The 11,213-nt window shown below is 57.3% G+C and overlaps 2 protein-coding genes across 6 annotated transcripts in view; both read left to right on the forward strand.

Moving 5' to 3' along the window:
- CCDC9 (coiled-coil domain containing 9) overlaps positions 1 to 5,245 on the forward strand; it is a 13,673-nt gene extending 8,428 nt beyond the window's left edge. For 2 of the 4 annotated variants that reach the window (XM_012653483.1, XM_012653484.1), the window contains exons 9-15: positions 970 to 1,016; positions 1,126 to 1,261; positions 1,648 to 1,741; positions 1,821 to 2,214; positions 2,578 to 2,670; positions 3,884 to 3,933; positions 4,503 to 5,245. In XM_012653483.1, coding sequence (XP_012508937.1) covers positions 970 to 1,016; positions 1,126 to 1,261; positions 1,648 to 1,741; positions 1,821 to 2,214; positions 2,578 to 2,670; positions 3,884 to 3,933; positions 4,503 to 4,520 — 832 coding nt within the window. In that variant the 3' untranslated portion in view covers positions 4,521 to 5,245. The other 2 variants (XM_012653485.1, XM_012653486.1) reach the window with 2 other exon arrangements.
- A 23-nt stretch (positions 5,246 to 5,268) lies between these two features.
- INAFM1 (InaF-motif containing 1) lies at positions 5,269 to 6,064 on the forward strand. Of its 2 annotated transcripts, none has more exons than XR_001137855.1 (2): positions 5,269 to 5,868; positions 5,984 to 6,064. XR_001137855.1 is itself a non-coding variant. In XM_012653488.1 (2 exons), exon 1 carries the CDS (start codon positions 5,299 to 5,301, stop codon positions 5,710 to 5,712), a length of 414 nt encoding a protein of 137 aa, XP_012508942.1. In that variant the 5' UTR covers positions 5,275 to 5,298; the 3' UTR covers positions 5,713 to 5,720; positions 5,984 to 6,064. The 2 variants fall into 2 exon arrangements, 1 of the variants encoding a protein (XP_012508942.1); XM_012653488.1 differs by having other exon boundaries at positions 5,275 to 5,720.
- Positions 6,065 to 11,213: the final 5,149 nt, after the last annotated feature.

An 11,213-nucleotide genomic window follows, 5' to 3' on the forward strand; every position in this document is an offset into this window, starting at 1 on the left:
ACTGTCATTTTTGACTCTGGCTAAAGATGAGGATTTTGTCTGTTTGCCTGGTAGTTGGGGGCATTTTTTTCCTTTTGAATGGTGAGCCAAGCACGTTCAGGTGGGAGAAATATTTTGCACAGACACTAGCCACTGTTTCTAAGGAATAGGTTTGTCGGGGAATGCTCTCAGGGTTTAGGATGAGAAAGTAATTATTTTTCTTTTGTGTCCCTAGAGCAATCTGCAGCAAGTCTAATGAACGTGTGTGTGCATTGCTTTTGTCAGCAAATATTTTTTCTTTTTAAAATCTTTTTTTTTTTTTCTTTACCATCAATACCACAGTGCTTCATATTGTCAGCAAGTATATATTAAGTCTCTCCTATGTGTCGTGGAAGGTTCTAGGTGATGGGGATCCAGCAGTGAACAAAACGTTTCTGCGTTCATGGAACTTAGTGTCTGATGGGAGGATGAGCAGAGTGTTGAAGCAGAGTGAGGAGACGGGGCTGGGGTTGTTATTTTAGACTTTGATAATATACGTGATATTATTTTAGGTGGGGGTTCAGGCAGGTCTCTGAGGTGGGGCCTGACAGAGGTGAGGGAGCAAGCCTCACTAAGCCCCTCAAAGGTTGGGGAAGAATGTTCCAGAAACAGCAGGTGCGAGGCCCTGCGGCGGAGAGCCCGCCTAGCTGGGGAGCTGCGAGGGTGACAGGGAGTGAGGTCAGGCAGCGAGCTGGGGGTCATGTACCTTGGCAAGGGTCTGTGGTATCCCCCAAAATTTTTGGTTTTGGGGCTAGTCAAATGTTTTTCTTCTGTTTGTCACTAGGATGTCAGATTTGCCTTTCCACCTGGTCTTGTGCCACGTCTAATCAGTGTCCCGTCTGGCTGACCTTCTGTCCCTCTGGTCTGATTGCGGACCCTGATCCCTCCCCAACCCTCCTGCTCCCTTGTTCCCCCAACTGCCTGCTCACCCTGCTTTCTCTGTCCCCACAGGTTCAAGGATGGCCCAGCCCCTGCCCACGAGCCGTCCCACCGCTACGGTGCGTGGGTTACCTGGGGTCGGAGGAGGCAGCTGGCTGGGCTGGGCCTGGGGTGGAGAGGTGGGTGTGCCATGCCCCCTCCCCTGACTCCTCCTGGGTTCTGTTGCAGATGACCAGGCCTGGGCCCGGCCCCCCAAGCCCGCGACCTTTGGGGAGTTCCTGTCCCAGCACAAAGCTGAGGTCAGCAGTCGCAGGAGGAGAAAGAGCAGCCGGCCCCAGGCCAAGGCAGCCCCCCGTGCCTACAGGTGGGGGCTTCCTTCCCCAGCATTTTTGCCCCTCCAGGGCTATCCCCAGGGTGTTCTCTGACTTGCCTGTGAATGTATGGGTCCATCTGTCTGTCCCTGTCTTAGTCCCTCTCAGGGACTGGGTTTTAGGGGGTTGGAGTGTGGCTCTTGGCTTTACCCTCATTTGTCCCCTTTCCCCCTCCCACCCATCTCTCCTCCTGCCCCCTGCCCCCCCTTCTATCTCTTTGTCCTTGACACTTGGGGACACACCTCTACCACTCTCTCAGTGCTCGAACATGCTGGGTCCTCTCTGGGCAGCTCCCCCACGGGGAGAGGCGGGAGGTAAGCCGCCCCTTCCTCCTGTCCCCCTCCCCCTGGGCCTCACCGTTTTCCTCTGTTCCTTCCAGTGACCATGATGACCGCTGGGAGATGAAAGAGGAGGCAGTGTCCCCAGCCCCGGAGGCCCTGCAGCCCACCTCCCCCACGGAGACACCCACGCAGGTGAGGCAGGGCTGCTGCCGGGGCAGGGGTGTGTGGGGTGCCTGGGGTTGTGCCTCCCTGACCCACCCTGTTCCCACAGCCACCCGAGACCCCTGCCCCTGCCCACCGGCCTCCTGAGGATGAGGGAGAGGAGAACGAGGGGGAGGAGGATGAAGAGTGGGAGGACATGAGTGAGGATGTGAGTGAGGACGAGAATGAGGAGGATGTCGAGGAGGAAGTCGACGGTGACGAGCAGGAAGAACCAGCCCAAGACCACCACCCCCAAGAGGCTGACCCTGCCGGGAACCCCACCAGTGAGCCGGCTGACAGAGTGTCCTCCAGCCCCGAGGAGCCCCTGCCACTTCCCCAGGCCCCTGCCACACCTTCCAGCCCCTTCTCACCACCTGGCAGCCACCAGCCTGTGTCCGACTGGGGTGAAGAGATGGAGCTGAATTCTCCCCGGACCGCCCACGCGGCTGGCGCCCTCTCTTCGGGTGAGGCCTGGCCTTTTGGGAATGCATGAAGCTGGCTGCCCGTGTGTGCTCGCATGCGCCAGGGGTGTGGCTGGAGGTGGGGATGCTTGGGGGCTGGGCACCAGGACCCCGTGTGCCCCACAGCCCTGGCGGCTGGGGAGGGAAGTCCACTGCCTCCTCTGTAGTGTCATGCCCCTGTCTCTGGAATGCCCACTCCCAGAGCCTGCCCCGGGCCATTCAGAGCCCCCTCCCCAATAAAGAATTCTCATCCTCAAATGACATTCCCCCAAGCCTGTCCTTCAACCCCCTCTAACTCCCCCTGGGCCTTCTCTCTTGGGGTGGGGAGATGTGGGAGGGGGCTTAACTGGGCCTCCCCTTCCCCAGGAGGTGACCAGCCAGCCCCTGCCTCCCTGGAGAGTGGGCCCAGCCTCCCAGGAACTCAGAAAGCTGAAGAAGAGGGGTCTGAGGCAACTCCAGGTGGGGGAGTGCATGGGGTGGTTGGGGGGGGTGAAAGTGGCCACCTTCCTCTTCCTCTGGGGTTAAGGGGCACAAGGGCTTGGGTGAGGCTCCACCGGGAGTGTGTGGGGGTAGCATTTGGTGAGGTCAGAATATGGCCATGTTGTGGATGGGATTGCCACGGGAGTGGGGCCACGGGAGTGGGGCTCAGGGGTGGAAGCGATGAGGAGGTGGAGGGAGGATGGCATTAGACTTTAGAGGTCCAGCCTGTGCAAGAGCGAGAGACCCCGTCTCTACAAAAAATAGAAAAATTAGCAAGGCGTGGTGGTGTGCACCTGTAGTCCCAGCTACTTGGAAGGCCGAGGCAGGAGGATTGCTTGAGCCCTGGAGTTTGAGGTTGCAGTGAGCTATGATGACACCACTGCACTCTAACCCCTGCGACAGAGTTTGTCTCAAAAAGAAAAAAAAAATTGACCCCCAGGGCTTTGTGGAAACAAGATACAGGCAATGGGGTGGGGCTGGGTAGTAGGGTCCAAGCTTAGGGCTGGACTTTGAAATTTGAACTGGCCCGTAAAGGTTAAAAAAAGGGCCAAGGGGTGGAGGAATGGATTTAGCTCTGGGTGAGATTAGAGTTTTGAGGTGCAAACAAGTGGGGTAGATAAATTAGAATAGATGCGGACCCGGTTAGAATTTTGGGACCAACAGAATGGGAGCAAGAGGTGGAACCCCTAGCCTCACTTCCACAGGGCAGGAGCCAGATTTCCAACCAGGGAACCGCCCCCCTCGCCCAATGTAGGATCAGGGTTGGGGCACAGCGAGGAAGGAAGGGCTGGTTAGGATGTCCGGCGGTGGGGAAGGAAAGCGGAGGGAGGGTGCTGTAGGGCTCGCTTTATGCAGGTTAGGACTGTGAGATGGGGCTGGGACTAGGATTGGAGGGGACATCTTGGGTTGGTGGGTGGGCTGGGGCCCAAGCGCTCTGTCTTTGGCCACGTGTTGGCTGGGTGATGGCTACCCCAGCGTTTCCTCCACTGTAAACAGGGTTACGTTGGTGTTGTATGCTGCTTCGTGGATCCACTGAGAGGATTAAAGGAGTCTGCAGCCTGTAAACCGCTTAGCGCGGGGCAGCTGCGACAGACTCGATTGGGATGGGCGTGGCTAGACGGGAGAGGGGCCCTGGGACTGAGAGAGGTGGGAAGATTGTTCCCCCTCTTCTAATCCTCCCTTCTGTTCCCAGAGGCAGGCCCCGAGGGCCAGGAGACAGCGGAGATCACCGACTTCCAGAGGGTGCGTTTCTGCAAGGTGGTGGCGGCCGCTCCGCCACCGGGGGCCGCCCGCTGACCGCGCCCGCCGGACCACGGCCTCCGGCCTCCGCGCTCTGCACTAACCTCCCGCCGCCTCGCTCCTCTGTCCTCTGCTTCTGCCACACTCCAGCCAGGAGAGGGTTAAATGTAAGGGGGGAGGAGCCATGGTCAGTGAGCGGGGCGGAGCCAGGGCAGTAGTCTGAATTTTGTGAGGACTCGGTCCGGGCCCTACAAGTGGGGAACATCGCCTCCGTGTTAGCCTCCCATGGAGGCCGTGGGGGGGCCAGGTGCAGTCCCCAGGCTTAATTTCTCGCCTCCAGGAGGTTACATCTGGGGCATGGCAAATAGCCGGCGACTCTTCCGAAGGGCTTGAATCACTCGGGCGTCAGCCTCGTCTCTATTAAACGCAGTGCTTCCGCTAACCCTCGAACTGTGTTTCTGGCGGGGGCAGCCTGGGTTGCTGTGCTTGGCGGGCTTTTCCGTGGCGGAAGAGGCGGGAGGAAGGGGTCTTCTTTCCTCCACTCACCCTGATACGTCTTCCCCCTCCCGCAGGCCTCCCCGAATTCCTGAAGACGCTGCTGGGAGGGGACTGAAGCTTCCCCGCCTTGATGGGGAGGGGGCGTAAGGAGGGGTTTATCTGGATTTCCAGCCTGTGTTCTCCTCCCCAGTCTGCACCCCACGTCTCTAGGGAGAGGGAGAAATTGAGGGGAGTGGGGAAGGGGCGCGATTGGGGCGAGGGGCGGAGCTGGAACCTCTGGAAGCGGGGTTAGACCTCAGGACACCGGAGAGGGCGGCCGACTGCGTGGAAGAGTAGGCAGCTGGTGCCAGGAGAGGCGGGGTTAGGGTGCATGGGCGGGGCCAGGATTCTGGTAGGCGGAGTTAGAAGACGGGGCGGGGGTAGCATGTGGGGGTGGGGCTAGGCCTCTGGGAGCCGGTTTGCATAGGGGCTTGACGCTGATGAGGGGGGCCGCCAGTGGGGGCGTGGCCAGAATGCTGTGCGGAGCCTGTGGAGTGAGGAGAAAAGGGGGGCTTGGACTGCAATGTGTTGAGGCCAGAGGGGGAAGAGGGCGGGTTCGAATCCTGGAGTAGACAGTCCGGGTCATGGGGCGAAAACAGGGTTGAGGCTGGGGGCCGCGGCTACAGCGCTGGGCGAAGCTTGAGCGTGGAAAGGGGGCGGGCTTGGAGACGGGGCGGACCTATGCCGCGGGGGAGGCCCGCCCTCTCGGGGGCGTGGCCATGCCTGGCGGGGGCGGAGTCGGGGAGGGCGGTTTAGGCAGTGAGGCGGTCCTGGGGGGCCGTGCGGGGCGGGGCCTGTGCGGCCGCGGTGCGGGCCGAGTGGGCTGCGGGGATGCGGGGCACGAGCTGTGTGGGCGGCGGCGGCGAAAGCCCTGGCGGCGCCGGGCTGAGCGAGGGCCCGCGGGGCCGCTGGCTGCGCCTGGCCCCGGTCTGCGCCTACTTCCTCTGCGTCTCGCTGGCCGCCGTGCTGCTCGCCGTGTACTACGGTCTCATCTGGGTCCCCACGCGGCCCCCCGCGGGCCCCGCCGGCCCGCTGCCCAGCGCGCCGTCTCCTCCGTGTGCTGCCCGCCCGGGCGCGCCACCCGCCCCGGCGCCCGCCGCTGCCTCCATCTCCTGCCTCCTGGGAGCCCCCGGCGGGCCGCGACCCCAGCTCCAGCTGCCGCCGAGCCGCCGCCGCCGCAGCGCCCCTAGCCGTGGCCCAAGCCGCCAGACGCCCAGAGAGACGCCAGAGGCCGCGGGGGGCTGAGGACCCGGGTAACCCTCCCTTCCACCCCAACCCGGACCATCAGCCCTCGAGAGCCCGGTGCTCCATGCCGTGGATGCGCCGGCCCCGGGTGGGCCCGGGCTCCCTCTTAATGACATCGCCCAGCGTGTCCGGAGGCGTCATCCTGAAGAATGGGGGGTAAGGGGGTGTTGGCTCGGGGCCTCACCCCTTGCAGCTCCTCGGCTGTGAGGCCGGGTCCTCCACCATCTGGCGGACACCATCCCGACTTCTGCCTCCTATCCTCCCCTTCTAGGATTCTGAGCACAGAGCCCACAGCTCACCCTTCTCATCTCCCTGAATCTCTGTGTCTGTCTGTCCATCTGCAATAAACTCCAGCCGCAGGTGCCTCGTGCTGTGTCTGGCCTGTTGTCTGCAGAGATGTCGCCTCCCAAGTTGTGAGGGGAAGTCCCTGGGGTGTAGCCTTTGTCTTTCTTGCCCCTGGTGGGCTGTGTGGGCTTTTCCCTTTCCCTAGGAGGCCCTCTTTTCTTTCATCGCCCTCATGTAATTTTCGGTTTGGAGAGGGGAGAAGAGGCTTATCAACAACAGGGCTTTTGAAGGTCAGACACTATGAAGGACTTCCTAGTGTTTTATGTGCTTGGGGCAGAGGACAAGTGTCTTTCTGGAGAGAAGCGCTTGTCTCTGTTACGTGTTACTTTTCACTGTAACACGCTCTCGTGTTACAGCCTGGGAGACAGGAGGAGGTGGGGTGATTTGGGGGCAAGAACTGAGGTTCGGGGAGTTGCTGTTAGTATGATGAGCATGTCAGAGACAGAGGCTAAATCACCCTGAGATGTCAGTTCGCTGCTGGGAGGGAATGATACTTGCCTTCTTCCTGGGGTTAGAGAGATGAGGGTCGACAGGGGTGGTCGTGGTACTTCTCTGCCTCTGGAAACCTCAGAGCAAGTTACCAGAACACTGTGCTGCCTTTGAAGATCAGTACAACCTCTCTGGCCTACAATGCCAAGTAATCATGGCTGGGAAACTTAGGTCTAGCTTCTGGAGAAGGAGTCAGAGGTAGTTGCGTCCATATTCCCTCCTGGAAGACCGAGGCCTGGCTCTGGGCAGGGCCTGGGATCTGGCATGCAGGAAGCGGTTTTCTTGGCCAGCCAGCCCCCTTGAGCTGGAGGCTCTCCCGGGAGAGTGAAGCTGAGCCTCTTCTCTCAGACTGGGAGAGGTGACTGTAGACAGTGGAATTTAGGGAGCCAGCACCTCTTTAGAGTCAGTAATAGGTGGCGGTTAGGAGCACTGACTTTGGGGCCAGGCTGCCCAGGTTCAAATCCCACCCAGCTCTTGTTCTCATTGCCTGTGTGACTTCGGGCAGGTCACGCCATCTCTCTGGTCTTGGAAAATGAAGACAGGGAGAGTGCTTAAGAGAGAGGCTCCGAGGAATAAATAAGCTAGTGATCTAAAGCCCTGAGAACAGTGTCACATGTCTCTCTACCACCTCTGTCCCTCAGGGCTTTAAAAGCCCCAGCTTGGATCCCGAGGGATATCAAATCGGCCCAAAGCCTTGGACATCAGTACATGCCGAGTTAGAGGGAGGGACCTCTCTGTCTGTTCCCACGCCCCCTCTTAGAGTTTCCACTCTGCCCTCCCAGACCCATTCTTCTTAATCGTTCTTTTCTTTGTTTCTGTATCTCTTCTCTCTTTTTTCTTTCTGTGTTTGTCTCTCTGCATCTCGGTCTTTGTGTATCCCCGCATCTGTCCCTGACGTCCCTCAGTGTTGTCCGTCTCTCCCATTCTCTGTCTCGCCTCTATTATTTTCTGACCCCAGCTCACTTGCTCTTCTCTCCACCACACTTCTCTCCCCCATCTTGCCCTGCCATCTTCTCCCAAGTTGCTCTCCCTTTCCTGTCCCCAATGCCGCCCACCTGTGTCCCCACCTCCTCCTCCCCCCCAGTCTCAGCCTCCCTGCCTTTCCACCATCTCCTCCTCTTTCTGTTTCTCCTCCTGTTTCTCTGTCTCTCTTTTGGTCTCTATCTTTTAATCTTTAACAAATATTTTTTGAACCATCTACTGTGTACCGGGCTTATTTTAAACACCAACAACATGGCAGTGAACAAAACAGGCAAAAATTTCTGCTCTCAATGAGACTGACATATTAGTGGGGAAACAGACAAGAAATACCGTTAATAACTTGAATATATGGTATGTCAGGTAGTAATAAGCACAAAGAATTAAAATGAAGCAGGGTAAAGTGTAGGGAGTGACAGAGAAGCTGGTTTCTGGGTAGAAGCCTGAGGCAGGTGAGGATGGCGCAGCAGGAACAGGAAGTGCAAAGGCCCTGAGGCTTGTTCAGGGACCGGTAAAGAGGCCACTGTGGCTGGAGCAAGACGGAGTGAGGGGGCGAGCGGGAGGAGGGAATGAGGGGAGAGATAAATGGCACGTTGGTCAGGGCTTCGTGGGCCATGGTGTGGACTTCGGCTTTTATGAGGTGGGAGCCATGGGAGGGTCGCCAGATGATTTAGACGTTAAGACCCTGTGACTGCTGTATGGAGAATGGACTGTAGGGGGCGACGGTGGAAGCCGGGAGCCCAGCGAGGAGGCCACTGCCATGGTTCAGGTGAGGGATGATGGTGGCCGGACCAGGCTGTTGGCTGGGGAGGAGGTAGAAGTGGGCGGTCAAAATGGATAGTGGTGAAGTGCACGTAGTATAAAAGTCCGCATTCTAATCAGTGTAAAGCGCACAGTTCGGTGGCGTTAAGTACATTTACACTGCTTTGCCGCCATCACCACCAGCCTTCTCCAGAATGTCTTCATCTTCCCAAAATGAGACCCCGTACCCCCTGAACACTGACTCTCCCCTCAGCCCCTGGCAACCACGAGTCTACTTCCCGTCCGTGTGAACTCGCCTATTCCGGACACTTCATGTAAAAGGAATCATAGAATATGTAGCTTTTTGTGTCCAGCCTCTTCCACTCAGCGTCGTGTTTTCAGGGTCCATCCGTGCTGTGGCCTGTACGGTGCTTCACTCCTTTCTGTGGCTGAGGAACATTCCAGGGGATGCATGTACCACGTTTCGTTTATCTGTTCATTATCCGATGGCCTTTTGGGTTGCTCCCACCTTCCGGCTATTGTGAATAGTGCGGCTATGAACATTTGTGGACAAGATTGTGTTTGAACACCTGTTTTTAATTCTTACGGGTACCCAGGAGTGGAATTGCTGAGTTCCTTGATAACCTGTGTTTCATTTATTAAGGAACCACCAAAAAAAAAAATCTGTATATATTTCGAAGATACCCCCGACTGATTGGCTGTGGGGTGTGAGAGAGGGCCACCTGGGGGGTGGGGAGACCCGTGCCGGGACCAGAGACTGGGGAGCAGCGAGGTGAGGGTGTTCAGTGCCTTCTCCTTTCCATGTCTCTCTTCCTGTCTCCTGCAGACTCACTGTGTTCTCTCCCCCCGTGCTTCTCCTATGTCTCTCCCTTCTCTCCCGCCTCCAGTTCTAAATTATATTGATTAAAAGGGACATGCCCCTCTGCAACCTCCCACTGGCTTCCCACCTTTAACAGTCCAGGGAAAACTTGAAGAGATCAATGTCAGCCCTTCATGGATTTCAGGATTTCAAAAAGGTTCCAAAAATTCTCTTGTAACTTCACTTCTCTGCCTCAGTCTCCTTATCCATAAAAGGGGATAATAATAGTGCCGGCTTTGCAGAGGGGTTGTGAAAATTCAAGGCAAGGCCTGCGTCTACCTTTAGCACAGGGCTGGGAACAGTCAGAGCCCCAAAGATGGTGGTGATTCCTTGGTGTCACTTTGAGCGCAGCCCTGTCGGGGGCAGTGCTGGGGACATGGGGTGACCACGACAACCTCGGTCCGGCCCTCATGGGTTTCACATTTCAGTGGAGGACAGATTTGTCCCCAGACATTGATGATCCAGAATGGGTAGGGCTGGAATGAGGGAGTTCAGTGGGCTGAGGGAGCCCAGAGGCAGGGGTCAGGGAGGGCTTCCTGGGGGAGGCTCCTTAGTCATATTCTTCGAGTTGTTCTTTCGATCCAGGTAGCTTGACTTGGGGGTGGGCAGAGGGTGAGGCATCCGTTAGGAAGGGCTTGGTTCCGAGTAACAGACATGCCCAACTCTACCTGGCTTACACAACAGGAAGCTCTCCTCGCTCACATACCCAGCATTCCAGAAGATGGGCAGCCTTCCATAGAGCAACCAGACCTTATTCCAAGCGCTTGATTTATCCAACTCTCATGACTAGATGATGAGACAAGTAATATTATCATCCCCCATTTACCGATTTGGAAACCGAAGCTCAGAGCAAATGAGTGGCAGAACGAAGACTTGAGGGCCAGGCAGTCCGATCCCAGATCCTCAGCTCTTAACCTCTACCTGGTGTCACTGGGGACTTTGTTATGATAGTTCGGGTCCTGTGGAAAGCAGATGCCAAGACCGGATCAGATGTGCAAAAAATTTGTTGAGGAAAACACTCGTGACGGATAAAGGGGAAGGAGGGGGAGTGTGTGTGGCAGGGAGCACCTTCGGAAATGACACGGGCGTGAGAGCTGTGAAGGAGAGAGGGAGGAGGGACTGCGTGGACGAGCCTCAGGCTGCAACACAGTTCTGAGAAAGCCTGGCAGGGACGTTTACGAGCGGGAGAGGGGCCCCGAGCAAAGGAGCCCTGCGGCGGGCAGCAATGGCTGCTCTAACACGCACCTGTGTTCTGTCACTGGCTGGGAGCAGCCCGAGGGGTGGCCTTGGCTCCCATGCCATGGGGCTGCCAGGCAGCTGTGATCAGGCAGGCAGGGTCTCTTAACAGGAGAGCTGAGCAGGTCCCCAGCATGGGGACCTAAACTGTTTCCAGTTGTTTCTGTGCGCAGAGCTGGCTTCATCCCCAAGCTGCTTGCTCTCAAGGCAGTAGGCCAAGCGCCCAGAGATTCGGAAACCTGAGAGCGGCTGTGAGATAAAGAGGCCTGAACCCTACTGGTGGCCAAAAGGGCTTTCCTTCAATCTGATTGGATCAAAGTGGGTCACATGACAAGCTCGGACACAATGCCTGCACCAGGGGACTGTCAGGTGTTGGTTGGTTAAGGCTTAGGTTCCTGAACCACTCACAGGCAAGTGAAGGCGGGATTACTGTGAAGATTTGGACCAATCGGGACCCAGCAGGACCCAGCCCAGGATCTGGCATCAGCGCGTGGACATTCCAGTTTGGCAGCCCAACTGCAAGGGCCGGGGCTGCCAATAGGGGGCGCCCTAGGACCACCGTTTCCCTGGATGACCCCCCCCCGCCGCGCCCCCGCTTACACCCATCCCCAAACCTGGAATGGAAAATTTACAATTAAAGCAGGGGTATATGTGGATGTAAACGTAAGGAGCCTGCTAATCAAATCTCGTATCTAAAATTCCGAATTCCCAAAATTTCTGACCACGAAAACTTCTTTTGGGGGTAATTTTGCTCCAGTCTCACATGGTGGCAAATCAAATAATATGAGCTGTTTATACTCTTTATTTATCTCCTTTAGTGTGAATATGCACA

Source organism: Propithecus coquereli, unplaced genomic scaffold (assembly GCF_000956105.1).
Source record: "Propithecus coquereli isolate 6110/MARCELLA unplaced genomic scaffold, Pcoq_1.0 Scaffold42, whole genome shotgun sequence".
NCBI classification, from domain to species: Eukaryota; Metazoa; Chordata; class Mammalia; order Primates; family Indriidae; genus Propithecus; species Propithecus coquereli.